At 46.2% G+C, this 17,583-nt stretch overlaps 1 protein-coding gene across 3 annotated transcripts in view; it reads left to right on the forward strand.

Annotated features, from left to right (window-relative positions):
• The first annotated feature begins 2,146 nt into the window (after positions 1 to 2,146).
• Positions 2,147 to 17,583, forward strand: part of LOC138742237 (outer membrane protein H.8-like) — a 50,522-nt gene continuing 35,085 nt past the window's right edge. For 2 of the 3 annotated variants that reach the window (XM_069896355.1, XM_069896356.1), the window contains exons 1-3: positions 2,147 to 2,235; positions 7,482 to 7,546; positions 9,677 to 9,969. In XM_069896355.1, coding sequence (XP_069752456.1) covers positions 9,782 to 9,969 — 188 coding nt within the window. In that variant the 5' untranslated portion in view covers positions 2,147 to 2,235; positions 7,482 to 7,546; positions 9,677 to 9,781. Of the gene's footprint in view, positions 2,236 to 2,580; positions 2,839 to 7,481; positions 7,547 to 9,676; positions 9,970 to 17,583 lie in introns of those variants that run through there. The other variant, XM_069896357.1, reaches the window with a different exon arrangement.

Below are 17,583 nucleotides of genomic sequence, written 5' to 3' on the forward strand. Positions count from 1 at the left end.
ATAACATCAATAATACTTCACAAAAAATAAGGCAGGGTCTTTGGTTCATTGATCATTCAGGAATCTGATGGCAGCAGGGAAGAAGCTGTCCTTGTGCCGCTAAGTGTTCATCTTCAGACTCCTGTACCTTTTTCCCTAATGGTAGCAGAGTGAAGAGGGTGTGGCCGGGGTGGTGGGGTTTGATGAGGATAGAGGCTGCTTTTTCAGATGTCCACGATGAAGTGAAGTCTGGTGCCTGTGATGTTACTCCCATCCGCTCCTCTGCACCCATCACAGCCACTGTACTCGCCACTGCAATATTGAACATGCGCGAGCCCCCGGGAGGCAAAACGGAGCAGACACCATTTCAAGAAACTCCCGATATACACTATATTGTTGTTGCCACTTGTGCTGTCTGGTCAATTGATGCAATAACAAATACCAAGTTGACAACCCTCTGGAGTTTATTTTTGACCTGAGAGTTGGCACCTTCATACCAGGCAGTGATGCAACCAGCCAGAATGCTCTCCAAAGGTACCCTTGTAGATGTTTACGAGAGTCTTCGGTGACTTCCATACTTTGAATGGTTCATTCACTGCTCTAGTGGAGAAACAATGTTTAGCTTGGATCATTTTCACTGTAGAAAATATGTGTATTCGGTCGGCTATGGCTGAGGCTGGTACAGCAGACAAACAATGCTGGTGAATGAGCACACACCTGCCAGAGAAACAGTGCCTTTATGTAGCAAAGGTAAAGATACATCACCAGCGTTTCGGGCTTGAGCCCTTCATCAAGGAGTGGGGGGAACTCTCTGGTGCTCGTATTCGGGGTCAACTCTCCCCAGTTTGCACGGCTTGGTCACTGCAAGTGAAAATCCAAAAAACGTGCCAACAATAGAGAGCAGAAAATGCTGAAAACAGGCAACAGATCGAGAAGAAAGAGAAACAGTTCACGTTTTGGCTCAAAAATCCCTTCATCCAAGCTGGGAGAAAACAAGATCGTTTTCAGTAGCAGAGAGGGAGGGGGAGAAATGGTTTGGAATATCTCTGACAGGGTGTGTTCAATGAAAGGGCCCATACCATTGCATTAATATTCTCATGTTGATTGGCTCGGAGAAAGGATTTTATCTGAATGGTCCAATCAGAGGGGGAGATTTTGGTACAATTAATCAATGCTTTACAAATCCAAACTCAATCTTCTCTAAATGTTGCTTCGATGATTCAAAAAAATACCCTCTTGCCTGACTGTGAAGAATCTACAACACTTTTAAAAAGAACATGGGAGTTACTGGTTATGTAGGAACGGGAGACTGCAAAGCAGTCAATGTTAATAATTTTAAAATGCAGTAATTTTATTTTAATCATTTTTATTAGGACTTATACAGCCGGGTAGAAGGCCCTTCAAGCCCATGTTGCTCAATTACACCCTGTGTTAGTACAGATCTATCACCAATGTACATAGTGTATATAGTTACTGTATCTAGACTGTACTTACAGCGATTGGCTGAGAGCTAAGCCACGCCTATTGTCTGGGCCTTAAAGGGTTGTGTCCCTAGCCAGGTCGGATCATTCCGGACTGGTCGGCCACCTGTGAAGAGCTCCTGTCTTTTGCTAATAAAAGCCTTGGTTTGGATCAACAAGTCTTTGGTTCTTTCGACGAGCTCTTCAATTTTATTAGCAAAAAGAATTTTTTTTGAAAGGGATGGAGCGTTTAACTCGGCCAGAAAAACTTGATATCGACCCACAGTCAGCTACAGCCTTCAAAGCCTTTAAGTTCTGGCTGCTGAACTTTGAAAACTTCCTGAGACTCATTGAGGTGGAGGAGGATAACCAGCGTCTAACAGCATTGCTGTCTATGGTGTCCTTGAGAGTCTACGAGAACATCCAGGATGAGACCACTTACACCGCAGCCATAAAGGTACTGAAAGAACTGTATAATCAACCGGTGAACAGAGTTCATGCCTGGCTCGTGCTTGCTTCGAGGAAGCAACAGCCCGGCGAGTCCAGCAGGGCATATTTACAAGTATTAAAGGCATTGGGCAAGGACTGAAACTGTGTGGACAAAACTGCTGCCGAGATCACAAATGATCTCGTCCGGGATGCCTATGTGGTCGGGCTCCGATCGAACGAAGTGAGGCTGCACTTGCTCGAGCAAGGGGTAGAAAAACTAGAGGACGTGGCCCGGATTGCAATCACAATGGAGGATACAGCCTTAAAGTCCACCGAGTTCACTAGGGACTGGACCCCACGTTCTGATGTGAGTAGAGTGCCCTTCTACCCTACCACTGACGACCTGTCGGCTGCTGCTACTCTGCCCCCTGCGAACCCAAAATGTTATTTCTGCGGGAGGGACAAACACAGCAGGTCCCAGTGCCCAGCAAAAGCCAGGTGCCAGAAGTGCCTTAAAAAGGGCCACTTTGCTGCAGTCTGTAGGTCTAAAATGGCCGCCAGCAAACACAGTGCCTCGTGTGAAGCCCAACCGCCACTATCCCATTCAAACTCTTCTTCCCCAGAGCTCTCGTCCAATGAGAGCGAGGGCTCCACTGCACGGCAACGCCTGACGTCACGGAGACGCTGAACCCGGAAGGGGGAGCCCACCCTCGCAACCATGGTGTTGGCCCGCCTCTCGCCCCCGTGCGGAACACTCGACACTACCGCCGCTGCTGCCACCGCCACAGACACCCCCGGGGCCGACGCTACTGCCGCTGCCACAGACACCCCTGGGGCCGACGCTACTGCCGCTGCTGCCGCCGCCACAGACACCCCTGGGGCCGACGCTACCGCCGCCGCCACAGACACCCCCGGGGCCGACGCTACCGCTGCTGCTACCACCGTCACAGCCACCCCCGCGGCCGACCAGGTACTCACCCTAGCGTACATCGCCGACGACCACCAGGGCCCGACCGCCGCGACCAACGACCTACCCACCGCCAATCGCGAGCAACTACGAACCCCACTACTTACCATTCACCCGCCGACGCCGTCACAACAGCACTTCCGGGAGGTCCTCCAACCTGCTCCTTGAGCGTTGCGTGACGTCATCCCGTTGCGTGACGTCATCCCGTTGCGTGACGTCATCCCGTTGCGTGACGTCATCCCGTTGCGTGACGTCATCGCGCAAAACTTCCTGTCAACTGCTTCAATAACACTAAACCAGCAATGCTCTCATCCCCTCACCAGAGCAATGGAACTGATTAAAGTGCATGGACACTACACCAATTGCTTATTTGACTCTGGGTCAACTGACAGTTTTATCCAGCCAGTTGGGGACTTGACATTATCCCCCTACCCAGAGGATCTCATTAGCGACGGGGTCGCACTCGACTGGGATAAAGGGGTATTGCATCGCCTCGCTGGAAGTATAGGGCGTAACGGTCACCCACTTCAAATTATTCATCCTTCCCCAATTGTGCGCCCCAGTGTTGCTGGGATTAGACTTCCAGTGTCAGTTCTGAACGGTGTCCCTACACTTTGGGGTTCTCCACGCCTCCCCTCTCGGTCTGCCATCGCCCCACCCCCGAAGCACCCGAGCAACCCGCCCCCGTGCCCCGGGGCCAATCCTGCGGCCTTTCCACACTCCGGATTGCCCCGCCAGCACTCTTCGCAAACCTCACCCCTGGCTGGAAGCCTGTGGCCACCAAAAGTCGGCAATATAGTTACGAAAACAGGCAATTCATTAGGAGTGAGGTGCGTAGATTGCTGGATGAGGGCATCATCGAACCCAGTTCAAGCCCCTGGAGAGCCCAGGTGGTGGTTGTCAAGAACGGGGAAAAACTACGGTGATCGACTATAGCCAGACCATTAACCGCTTCACGCTCCTGGATGCGTACCCCCTGCCACGCATCACGGATGTGATGAACCAGATCGCCCAATACCGCATTTTCTCCACCATTGACCTACGTTCGACCTACCACCAGCTCCCGATCCGCTGCAAGGACCGACCATTCACGGCCTTTGAAGCGAATGGGCGGCTATATCAATTTCTCAGGGTACCATTCGGGGTCACGAATGGTGTCGCGGTCTTCCAGCGGGAAATGGACAGGATGGTGGACCAGAACGGGCTAACCGCTACCTTCCTGTATCTGGACAATATCACCATCTGTGGCCATGACACGCAGGACCATGATGCCAACCTAGACAAATTTCTTCAAGCTGCCCGTCGGCTGAACCTGACTTACAATTTGGACAAGTGTGTCTTCCGGACCACACGACTTGCTATTCTAGGTTGCTTGGTGGAGAACGGGATAGTCATGCCAGATCCTGACCGCATGCGTCCCCTAATGGACTTACCCCCCCCCCCCCCCCCACCCATACCCATAAAGATCTCAAACGCTGCCTGGGCCTTTTCTTGTATTACGCCCAATGGGTTCCACACTACGCCGACAAGGCGCGTCCTCTTATCAAGACCACCTCCTTTCCCCTCTCGACCGAAGCCACAGCGGCTTTCGATCGAATCAAATCCGACATCGCTGCTGCGACGCTGCACGCGATCGATGAATCTGTCCCGTTTCAAGTCGAGAGCGATGCATCCGACTTCGCCATGGCAGCCACCTTGAACCAGAACCCTCCAGGGTCCGGAAAGAAGACACTCCTCGATCGAGAAGGAGGCCCAGGCCATAGTTGAAGCGGTGCGTCGTTGGAGACATTACCTCGCTGGGAGGCGCTTTACACTGTTGACTGATCAACGCGCGGTCTCCTTCATGTTCAGCAACACCCAGCATGGTAAGATAAAAAACGACAAAATCGCCAGATGGAGAATCGAACTCTACACCTTTAACTATGACATCCTGTACCAGCCTGGTAAGCTCAACGACCCGCCTGACGCGCTCTCCAGGGGGACATGTGCCAGCATACGGATGGACAGACTACAGAAACTGCATGAGGCGCTCTGTCATCCAGGGGTCACTAGGTTTGCCCACTTTGTCAAGGCGCGCAACCTACCCTACACAGTCGAGGAGATCCGCTCCATGACCCGAGCCTGTTCGGTGTGCGCTGAATGTAAGCCCCACTTCTTCCGTCTGGATAACTCCCACGTTATCAAAGCCACCCGCCCCTTCGAGCGTCTTAGCGTAGACTTTAAGGGGCCCCTACCGTCGACCAACCGTAAAACCTACATCCTTACGGCCATCGACGAGTACTTCCGCTTCCCGTTCGCTGTGCCCTGCCCAGACACCACTGCCACCTCAGTGATACAGGCCCTTCACAGTATTTTCGCCATTTTTGGATACCCCAATTCCATCCACAGTGACAGGGAGTCCTCATTCATGAGCGCGGAGCTGCAACAGTACCTTCTGGAGTGTGGTATCGCTTCAAGCAGGACCACCAGCTATAACCCATGCGGTAACGGCCAGGTCGAGAGGGAGAATGCCACCATATGGAGAGCGGTTACACTGGCTCTCCGGTCTAAAGGTCTCCCCACCTCTCACTGGCAGGAGGTTCTCACTAGTGCCTTACACTCCATCCGCTCCCTCCTATGTACTGCAACAAATGCCACCCCCCACGAAAGGATGTTCCTTTTCCCGAGGAAATCCGAATCAGGAACCACTCTACCGGCATGGCTCACCGTCCCTGGCCCTGTCCTTTTGCGACGCCACGTCCGGCACTCAAAGAATGACCCCTTGGTCGACCGAGTGACTCTACTCCATGCGAACCCACATTACGCCTACGTTGAGTTCCCAGACGGGCGGGAGGACACTGTTTCGGTGCGGGACCTAGCTCAGCAAGCGGTAGACCCAGCAAACCCCCCCAACCCAACCTTCCCCAACTCTTTATTCCCCAGGCCCCGTGCCGCAACAGAAGGACCAACAGCACCCCAACGACCCGGGCCACCCTGCCGACAACACGACTGGGGAATTGAGCGATGGAGCAGTTGCACCCGACGAGCCCGCTGGCGACACCATCCCAGCGACCCCAATCTCGGCACCACGGCGGTCACACCGGATGGTCAGACCCCCTGACCGCTACAGTCCTTGACTTACCCCTTCCTTTCATTCTCTCCCCCATTTTTTTTATTTTTTTTTCCAGGGTCAGTTCTCCAAGAAGGGGTGCATATGATAGTACAGATCTATCACCAATGTACATAGTGTATATAGTTACTGTATCTAGACTGTGCTTACAGCGATTGGCTGAGAGCTAAGCCACGCCTATTGTCTGGGCCTTAAAGGGTTGTGTCCCTAGCCAGGTCGGATCATTCCGGACTGGTCGGCCACCTGTGAAGAGCTCCTGTCTTTTGCTAATAAAAGCCTTGGTTTGGATCAACAAGTCTTTGGTTCTTTCGACGAGCTCTACACACCCAAATTAATCTACCAACACTATATAATTTTGGAGGGTGGGAAGAAACTGGAACACCTGGGGTAAAACCCACATAGGTGACATTTCGATCACTATGAACATGACCAAAGTGTCTGCTTAATTATAATGAAAATGAAATAGCATTTTTTCAGAGTGACTCAGAGAGGTGTTTAGAAGTTGACAAATCTGTCCTTGCTGCAAGAAGGCTGTGCACCAGTGCTCTAAGCCAGTTGTTCTCAACCCTTTTCTTCTCACTCACATACCACTTTACGTAATCCCTATGCCATAAATGCTCTGTGATTAGTAAGGGATTGCGTAAGGTGGTATGTGAGTGAGAAGGTTGAGAACCACTGCTCTAGACCCAATTGTTGCTGAAATATTTTGCTTGAGAAAAATTGTCATTGGCCCATTTCCTTTGGAGTTATGAAACCGTTCACATAACGAGTCAATTAGGTATGAATAAAAAAGGGGGTTTCAAACTTTTTCTTTCCCCCCACATCCCACTTTAAAGCAATCCCTTACTAATTACAGAGCACTGATGGCATAGGGAATACTTAAAGTGGTATGTGAGTGGAAAGAAAAAGGCTGAGAACCATTGTTCTAAGCTATCACTTCCAGCTCCCCCATGTCTGCTTAAACCCCCCCCATCCCCCCCCCACCGCTCACCTTGAGTGATGAATGTGATACATTATCCATGTTCCTTCCATTGCTGTAGAGATGTTCCATTTTCCTTGAAGAATGGAGATCTGACAACCTTCTCTTCACTGGAAGCATCTGACCATTTTCATTTTATATTTTAATAACATAAAACAAGCCCATTCAACACACGAGGTTCTCTGCCAGCGTTCAGAGCAATTTCATCAATTCCATTTTTCCTCCGTTATTTCAACTCCTATCAGCTACTTACACAAGGAGAAATTCACAGCAGTCCATTAACCTACCAACCCACAGGTCTTTAGGAAACCAGAGGAAACCCAGCTGGTCACAGTCAGAACATGCAAACTCCACACAGACAACACAAGGTGAATGCAAAGATGGAAATGAATATATAGAGCTATTTACATAAGCTCCCCAATGAGTGCTACTGTGTCAAAAGACGGCCTCACGTAGATCTCGGAATGAAATTTATAGATGCATGCATAACCATTTAATTGTAATTATTCCTTCATAAGCCAGAGGGAAGAAATTAATACTGTGATTCTCTTCATCTAGAACAATCTTCATTCTGCACGGAGAATGCACAAGGCAACTGTTGATTGTCCAGTGCCCAGTCACTGGTAAGAGCAACACATTTTCTTCATTCATTCTGAGCTATCCAGCCTTCCAGCTTTAAACAAGCCATCCAAAATGCTGTTGGTTCTCTTATCCCATTTCTTTCTCATGAGGTCATTTCAACGTCAATCTAAACTTTAATTTCAGTTTTGTGAATGTTCATGCAAAGCTCCTAAAATGGAGGAAGGAAGATATGGCAAAACACCTACATTAGGGAAGAACATAGGGCAAGGATTAGACAGCTTATGTTAAATTATCTAAAGTTTACAGTCTTCAAGCTTGGCTGCATAATTCAGATTAATGTAAAATGTCAATGTTCACCCATGAAGTTATAGGCTGGTGAGTCTGACGTCAGTAGTAAGTAAATTATTGGAAGGTGCTGGAAGAGATCCGATATACAAGTATTTGGTTAGCCAGGGACTGATTAACAATCGTCAGCATGGCTTTGTGTATGATAGGTTGTGTTTAACCCATCTTATTGAGGACATTAGCAGGAAAGTTGATGAAGGAAAGGCTGCAGATGTTGCCTGGTGAATGGTCGGGCACTGAGGAGTGTGGTAGAACAGAGGGACCTGGTAATACAGATACACAATTCGCTGAAAATGGTGTCAGGTGGATAAGGTTGTAAAGAGAGCTTTTGACATATTGGCCATCACAAATCAAAATATTGAGTATAGGAGTTGGGATGTTATGGTAAAGTTGTATAAGACATGAGTGAGGTTAAATTTGGAGCATTGTATGCAGTTTTAGTCACCCAACTACAGGAAAGATATAAATAAGATTGAAAGGTGCAGAGACGATTTACTAAGATGTGGCCAGGACTTCAGGAACTGAGTTACAGGGAAAGGTTAAACAGGTTAGGACTTTATTCCCTAGAGTGTAGAAGGATGAGGAGAGATTTGATAGAAGTATACAAAATTATGAGGGGTATATAAGGGGCAGCATGGTTAGCCTAACAATGCCTTTACAGTGCCAGGAATCAGGAACAGGCTTCAAATCCTGTGCTGAATATAAGGAGTTTTTTACGTTCTCCCCATGTCTGCATGGGTTTTCCCTGAAGGCTCCGGTTTTCTCCCACCATTCGAAACATACTGGGGGGTGTAGATTAATTGGGTGTACACTGGGCTGCACCAAATTGTGGGGCAAAATGGCCTATTACCATGCTGAATGTCTAAATTTAAATTTAAAATTTAAAAAATTTATAGGTAGAGTAAATGAAAGTGTTTTTCCACTGAAGTTAGGTGAGATACAAACCAGGGGACACGGATTAAGGGTGAAAGTGGAAAAGTTTAGGGGAAACATTGGGGCAACTTAGTGGGAGTGTGGAATGAACTGCCAGTTGAAATGGTGAATGTGGGTTCAATTTTAATATTTAAGAAAATTTTGGACAGATACATGGATGGGAGTGGGTATAGAGGGCTATGGACTGGGTGCAAGTCAATGGGACAAGGTATAATGATAGCTTGACACAGATTAGAAGGGCCGAAGGATCATAATGTTCTATGATTCTTTGGTTTTGTCATCTCCAATGGTTTCACATTAGCCTCTTCATGGCAATAAAGTGAAGATCATTGAGATGGGAGAGAATGCAATGTAGTTAATGTTTAACACCAAGCAAGTGTGCTCTCTCTTTGTTCAAAGTCTGAATGTGACTGACAATTTCTGAGCACAATACAAAATGTTGTTTTTCAATGCTAAGAAGTACCTCAGTTATTTCAATGACCCAAGGCTGGATTAATATCTATCCTTAGTGAACATTTTTCTTCACATTCTGTTAAAAACTTGGGGGGTGTTGTTTTTGCCTGAAAGTATCTGAGAAAGATTAAGTGGGGATGTTGATGAATAGGTTTTGGCCCTCTTCCAGCTGTAATTCATTACAGAACATGCCAGAGTCTGGTCAATGGAAACAATTGTTCCATGGTAAATTCTGAGAGCTGATTTGTTTCAGAAGATCTAAAGCAGGAGTGAGGGCCAGAGAGTGAGTGAGTGTGAGAGAGAGAGAGAGAGAGAGAGAGAGAGAGAGAGAGAGAGAGAGAGAGAGAGAGAGAGAGACCCACCCTCCAAGCAAAACAGTTTTTGGAAAATTGATGAGAAACGGTTTCTCTTTATACTTTCATCATTCTGTTGCTTTACAGATAAAGTGGCTTATGTTTCAAAAGAACAGCGGCTAATTGATTAGATTGGAGGGCAGTCACCATCTTGGAGGATCTTTCTGGACCTTACACACTAATGGCATCGTCATGAAAACACGTCAGCGCCTCTACTTCCTCAGGAGTTTCCGGAGGTTTGGTATGACAACAGAAACGCTGACAAATTTCTACAGAGGCGTGGTGGAAAGTGTGCAGAATCACAGTCTGGTATGGGGACACCAATACCCCTGGGGCATTGGCCCTCCAAAAGGTAGTGGACACAGCCCAGGATATCACAGGTAAAACCCTGCCCACTATTCATGTAAAACCACTATTCAGGGAATGCTGACGTCAGGGAGCAGCAGTAATCATCAAAGTCCCACACTACACAGCACATGTACTATTCCTGCTGCTGTCATCAGGAAAGAGGTATCAGCACCACAAGATTCGCACCACCAAGTTCAGGAACAGCTGATACCCCTCCACCATAAGACTCCTCAATGACAAAGTCAGTTAGAGACTCATTCAAGGACTCTTACTTACGTGCTTTATTGATTTTCTTTTTTTATTCACTATTGCACAGTTTATTTATATTCGTTATCTGTTTACAGTTCTCTATTTATTTACATGCTTTACGCTGTGTACAGCTTATTTTTTGCATTACTGATTAGTGGTAATTCTGCTGCGCCCACTGGAAAAAGGAATCTCAGGGCTGTATGTGATCTCATGTATGTACTCTGACAATAAATCTGAAATCTGAGAAGGAAGGTTAACTCCACCAGTCACTAGAACATCTGCACATTTGAATAGGTACATGGTTCTTCATCCAATTTTCCCTTTCCCTTTCTGGGAGGTTTCAAGGCTTCTGCCCACTGCATCTTCATTGCTAACCAAAGGACCTCATGTGACAAATTGCAGGTTGCAGCTTCAAGTGCTTTTGTTTGCTCCCACATCACAGAGATGTAGATTGATAGGTTGGAGACACACAGGAGGTTGGGAACCAACCTACCTGAGGAACAGCATCATGGGGAGAAAATGAATCACTGGGTATTTCAGACTTGAACCCTTCACCAAGAGAAAGGCTCTCACCTGAAACATTGACCATTCCTTTTCTCCCACTGTTGCTGTTGGACCTGCCGAGTTCCTCCAGTAGATTGAGTAGATAAAGAATTTCTGGAGGAACTCGGCAGGTCCGACAGCATCAGTGGGTGTAAATAGTTAGTCAACATGAGGGTCTGAATCTTTTAACAAAAAATAGGTGAAATTACAGGTATAAAGTGCCTTATGAACTGCTGAGGGGTCCAGAGGTGATATGGGACAGAAGGTTTAAGAGAATACTCAACTTGTGTTTGTGCAGGGAAGGTCATGTTTGACAAATCTTGTTGAATTTTTTGAGGAGGTGACTAGGAAGGACAATGAGGGTAGAGTAGTGGATGTTATCTATATGGATTTCAGTAAGGCCTTCGATTAGGTTTCACATGGAAGGTTGGTAAGGAAGGTTCAGACGTTAGGTATTTTGGGATAGTCAAATGGGTTCAGCAGCGGCTAGAAGGTAGATGCCAGAGAGTCATGGTGGATAAATGTCTGTCAGGATAGAGGCTGGTAACAAGTGGTGTGCCTCAGGGATCAGTGTTGGGTCCCTTGTTATTTGTCATTTACATTCATGATTTGGATGATCAGGTGGTAAACTGGATTAGTGAACATGTGGATTATACAAAAATAGGTGGAGTTGTAGATAGTGAAGATGGTTTTCAGAGACTGCAGAAGGATTTGGACACTTAGAAGAGGTTAATACCAATAAGGGTGAATTGCTTCATTTTGGGAAGAATAATCAAAACAGGACAAATGCAGTGAAGGGGAGGGCGTTGAAGAAAGCAGAACAGAAAGGTTTAGGAATAATGGTCCATCGTTCTTTGAAGGTGGAATCTTATGTGGATAGAGTGGTGAAGAAAGATGTTAGTATGCTGGTCTTTATAAAGCATAGAATATAGGAGTTGGGAAGTGATGTTGAGACTATTCAAGGTACTGGTGAGGTCAAATTTAGAATAATGTGTACAGTTCTGGTCACCAAATTATAGGAAGGATATCAATAATGTAGAGAGGGTGCAGAGAAGATTTACTAAGATGTTGCCTGGATTTCTGAATCTAGATTACAAAAAAGATTGAGTAGATTAATTCTTTAATCAATGGAGCGTAAAAGGTTGTGGGGGATTTAAAGTTATTCGAGGGATAGATAGATTAGATGTGAATAGACTCTTTCCCTTGAGGGTAGGTGAGATTCAAACAAGAGGTCACGAGTTAATAGTTAGGGGGCAAAAGTTTAGAAGTAACAGAGAGGGAACTTCTTCACTCAGAGAGTGATGGCTGAGTGGAATGACCTTCCGGAAGAAGTGGTCACAGCAAAGTCAATTTTGTCATTTAAGGAAAAATTGGATAGGCATATGAATGGGAGGGGATGGGAGGGTTATGGGCAAAGTGCAGGTAGGTGGGACTAGAAGAGATCACTTAGATCGGTATGGATGAGAGTGGCCGAGATGGTCTGTTTCCCTACTGTAATTGTTACATGGTTATAGATAGATAAAGGGAGAAACTGCTGGTAGGGGTGGGGAGAAAAGTTTGAAAGAAAAAAGTAAGTCAAGGAATGGGTCAATAAGAGATCAAGACAATGTGTCTGAAGCTCCAGTTTGGTAGGTTGATTGGCTGTTGTCAGTCTTGATCTGCCACTGTAAAGTCATTGTCTACTTGCTTTGTTTCTGTATTACATTATTTCAGACAATGGCCCTCTGAATGCTGTTGGTTTGGTGTGTTTGAGTTCATGCTTCTGGTCATGTCGGGTGCCTCAATGTGAATTTATTGTCGTGCATACAATATACACAATGCAGTAAAATTCTTCCTTGCTCCAGCCACATAAGGTACATAAGATACACCAACTACAAATTTTTTTTTAAATTGCCACAAATGCTAAGATGGAAAAGTCAATGATAAATAAATATTCAGAGTTGCAGTTGGGGCAAGAAAAAAAACAGTAACATTCCCACCGTGTCGTGTTAGTGGCCTTAATAACATCCTTTGGGATGTCAGGTAAGGAACATTCCCTTTCTGTCAAGTTTCAAAACATTTCATCCCTGTTGGAAGGAAGGCATTTGCAGTTCATAATTAGCCATTTGAAGTCTTTGGCATTTTGTTTCCCCAACAGCCATCTTCACATTTCGAGTGGGCCACATACCAACAAACCTTTGAGTCGAGACTCCCATGGGGTAAAGTTTGCCTTTGCTTCCTGCCCAAGATAATCGAGATCAATCCAGCTGTTGAGCTCTTTGCTGAGAAGTGCCTCAGTTTCTGAAGCTGGCAGCTTGATTTTAGCCCTGAACAATGTCAGCAGATCTCAAACAATTGGGAGGTTTTAGCTGGGACCTCTATACTGTCGCACAGTTACCCCATCCCTCCTCATAGGATAATTTGCTCATTCTCATCGATTGTTTATCTTTTACTTTTCACTTTCTGCCATCAGTATGACCAACCAACTCTTGGCGATGTCATAATTATGGTTGCAATATTTTAAAGAGGTGGTGACTGTTTAAAAATTAACAAATATGAACACATCAGAAAGTTATGCATTCAGGATCATAAAGAAGGCACACGAGGTTTCATCTAACTCCTTATAGGGATATTAGGACATAGTATCTGCCTTCATAATTATAATCTAATGCGTGCCAAATTCATCACTTGGTGAAACTTCATCCATTTCAAATAATTAAATGGATTGTAAACAGTGTCTCATTGTTTACAAAAGGGGACCTTTGCCTTCTTGCAGAAATCATTCACCAGGGCTTGAGGTAGTTGATAATGAGTTTCCATGTGCTAAAACCCAGCCTTTTGTTGGCAAGTAGTTTCACCAGCCTTACCTCTCGATTCTGACCAAGTCGCGGGGTTTACAAGAACTATTCAATGAATGCTGAGATCTTCATTTACCAATGTCAGCCCATGTGTCTCCATGGCATCTGTTCACTGATGCATTAGGTCAAAGATATCCTAGCTCAGGGCATGAATTCACTCTAACAGCTGGAAAGCATTTTCATCTCCTTGGTAAATTAGAGTGGAGCCATAAAATTGTTTTGGAACAGGAGGCTAGTCAATACTTGAACAAAATATTGACAGTTCCTTTTTCCACCTGCCAAGTTTTCCCAACATTTTGTTTTATTTTAGATTTCCGACATTTACAGTTTCCTTGTTACGTTCTGTTAGTCGCATGTCCTATTTTCTCACCCCCTTGGGACACTAATTTCCTCTTGGGAAGGAGTAAACTGTGAAGGTCTGCAGACCCTGTGGTTGAAGTAAAAACCACATCTTGGGAAGCCCTGGGTGAAAAGGGAAAACTTCCAAATGACAACTTCAAAGCATCAGTGACAATACAGACTCTGTCCCTTCGTTGTCTTCTTCTGGGGCTACAATTCCATGGTGATCGCTGATAATGCAACCATTCCCTTGACTTTTCCACTGAGGTCAGGTGAGAAAAGGACAAGAGAGCATGGATTAAGGGTGAAAGGTGAAATGTTTAGGGGGAACATTAGGAGGAAGTTCTTCACGCAGAGAGTGGTGAGAGAGTGGAACGGACTGCCAATGGAAGTGGTGGTTGCGGCTTTGATTTCAACATTTAAGAGAAAGTTGGACAAGTACATGGATAGGAGGGCTGTAGAGGGCTGTGGACTAGTTGGAATAATAGGTCGGCACATTATTGGTAGTATTAATATTGTTGTTGTTCGTCCTTCGGAGTCGAGGATGACCATGGCTTCAAAGTCAAATGGAAGATTGGTGGCTGTGGGTCCGGAGGTGACTGGTGAGGCGCCCTTCGTTGCGCCTCAATTATGTGCCTGAGTTCAGCTGCACAGGCTCCTGTGGTGATCTTGCTGCGCCAAGCTGGACGGTCGAGGGCAAGGGTCTCCCACATGTTGATGTTGACACCCAGACCTTTGAAGAACGCTTTGAAGCAGTCTTTGTAACGTTTCTTCTGCCCCCCCCCCCCACCGAACTGAGCGCTTGCCCTGACACAATTCTCCATACAGCAGCTGCTTAGGCAATCGGCTGTCTGGCATTCTGACACCTCACTTGGGCTTTCAACAGGATGTTGTAGACGTTGCAGAGGCCAACTCATTCCAGGATTTCCATGGCGGGGACTTTGTCCTGCCACCTGATGTGGAGGAGTCTGCGGAGACAGCTCAGGTGAAAGTGGTTGAGCTGTTTGGCGTGTCTGCTGTAGACATTCCAGGTCTCGCTGGCGTAAAGGAGGGTGGTAAAGACCACTGCACAGTAGACCTTCAGCTTGGTGGTAAGGCTAAGTCCTCTCCGCTCCCAGATGTTCTCACGAAGTCTCCCAAAGGCAGCACTGGCTTTGGCAATCCTGTAGTTGGTATGTGAGTGGAAAGAAAAAGGTTGAGAACCACAAATCTAACCCTCCCCCCTCACAGCCCGTAACTGTTTTTTTTTTAACCTCCATATGCTAATCTAATTGTCTTTTAAATGTTTCTATTATACCAGCCTCTACCACCAATCCTAGCAATGCATTCCTGGCACCCACCATCTCAACCATTTCTTCGCAGAACAGCATCTTCATCTGTCTGAATGGTCTATGATCTTGGTTGGACTTCACTAAGGACAGTTCCCTTTTGAGTCCATAAGTTTCTTTTGTCTTTTAGCCTTACTTGGTCGCCAGTGTAGAGTTCCGGAGATTTTTTTTTGTTCCTCTGTCAAAGTAATACTTCTGCTTTTCTTTCTGTTGTTCTTTGAACTTCCTAGCTTTTGTTTTTAGGAGGTTCTCCTGAATGGGTAGGTTTGTTCTTGGTCTATGTCCCATAAGGAGGTGTGCTGGTGACATACCACACTCAAGCAGCACTGTGCGGTAAACTAGCATGCTCTGGTAGAAGTCTGCTCCACTGTCTTTTGCCTTGTTCATCAGTCTTTTCACTGTCTGTACTAATTTTTCCACTAGACTATGGAAAATGAGGACTTGACATGGCGTGTACAATGTCCCACTCTTTGGCAAACTGTCGGAATTTTAAATTGCAAAACTGGGGTCCATTATCTGTGAAGACCTCACTTGTTAGGACATGTTTGGAGAATATGACTTTCATACTTGTTAGTACAGCATCTGCAGTGGTGGTATTCAGTCTACACACCTCTGGATACAGGGAGTAATTGTCTGTGACTGTAATATAGTCCCTCCCTTAACATTCAAACAGATCAGTGCCTACCTTCTGGTAAGGTCTGTATCTGATCAGTTGTTGACTTTAGATTTTACCTTTAAAAGTATTTCCTTTTAATTTTCTTCATCCCACTTTCTGACACCATGTTTCATCTTGCATTCATATGTGTGAGTTCTTAGACAACACACAGATGAAGGAAAAGCTTCTTTATTTTAAAGTTGTTGTAAACAACACATGAGACATGCTGTGAGGCTGCAAGCTTCCATTACAGATCTCACATGCTGCAGTCTGATGCTTTTTGTGTCAGTCCCCTGCTGGCAGCCAAGTAACTATAATCAAGGCCTTGCTAGTGGCCATGCAAACATGATTACTATCATCACACTTTGGTATTGGTCATTGCTGTCCCAGGCAAAAGGTCCTGGCTCTCATCCTCTGTCACTCCAAAGAGAAAAACCCAAGGTCGCTCAACCATTCCAAATGCTCATAATGTCAAGGTGTGCGAGCCCACTACCACAGTTTCTCATGTCCAGTAGCAGGTGGGGGTGTCTGGCTGTGAGTAAGCTGGCTGCACTTGTCAAATAATGTTTAGCTTTTAATTTTATGCTGTAACAAGCGTACTTTATTTATGCAGTCACGATGAACCAAGCAGGCAGGAGCAACAGGATCGGTTGTGGCTAGGGCATTAATTGTTCTGGGCTACATTGGTGGAGGAGGTCTGATCCGTGACCATTTACACTCTCTGACTATCTTTCCCCTCCTGACTTTATTTCACAAGCTGGTGCTAGAGTGCCAACTCTGCCAGCCTTCGAAAGGCACGGAGAAGGAAGCTTGTCCCTGAATCTCAGTACTCGTGATGAGAAATATACCTGAATCTAAACAAAGCTGAGCACAATCTGCCAGAGGAACTCAGCACCAGTGGAAGAAAAAGGATGGTCAATGTTTCGAGCCGGAACCCTTTATCGAAATTAAAGGTTTCTGCATGAAAAGTTGACCTTGATGCTGCCTGACTGGTTGAGATCCCCCAGCTTATCTTTGGATTCTAGCTTCTACCGTCTCCGCTTCAACTCCAAGGTGGCCCAGGAACAGCCCCTCAGTCATGTTGGGCCAAGAGACCTCCCTGCTCTCTTGTACAGCCAAGGTCTTGTTTCTGCTCCAGATGTTCACTCCTGCCCACAAGCAATGATGCACTGGCTCAGGTCCCTCACCAGCTTGAAAGTGTCAATCTTTGGAGTACAAAGAGAGCCAGCCATTACGTGACAATTCCCTTGTACCTTTAACCCAAAGACTGATTTTATTTTAATTCATGCCTGGGACTGGTGCAATCTTGCTTCACTTGGAAGGGCTATTTGAACCATTCTGGGGGAGGTGTAACATTTCCCATGATCACACTGGACATGCTAACGGGGTGACTGGTGGAAAGGGATGAATGGACAAAGGAGTCATGTTGGTGCCCCAGGGAACTGAACAAGTCTAACATGAGCCCGGGTGAACTGAGTCAGAGTCTCGTTTAAATTCCGGGCTTGCAGCTGTCATGAGGCTTTGAGAAAGGACATGGAGACATGTTTACCAACTCACTAAGTCTCCATCGGGCACACAAAACTCAAAACGGTCAACCAGTTTACCTATCTCGGCTGCACCATTTCATCAGATGCAAGGATCGACAATGAGATAGACAACAGACTCGCCAAGGCAAATAGCGCCTTTGGAAGACTA

This window comes from Narcine bancroftii, chromosome 9 (assembly GCF_036971445.1).
Source record: "Narcine bancroftii isolate sNarBan1 chromosome 9, sNarBan1.hap1, whole genome shotgun sequence".
In the NCBI taxonomy this organism is placed as follows: domain Eukaryota; kingdom Metazoa; phylum Chordata; class Chondrichthyes; order Torpediniformes; family Narcinidae; genus Narcine; species Narcine bancroftii.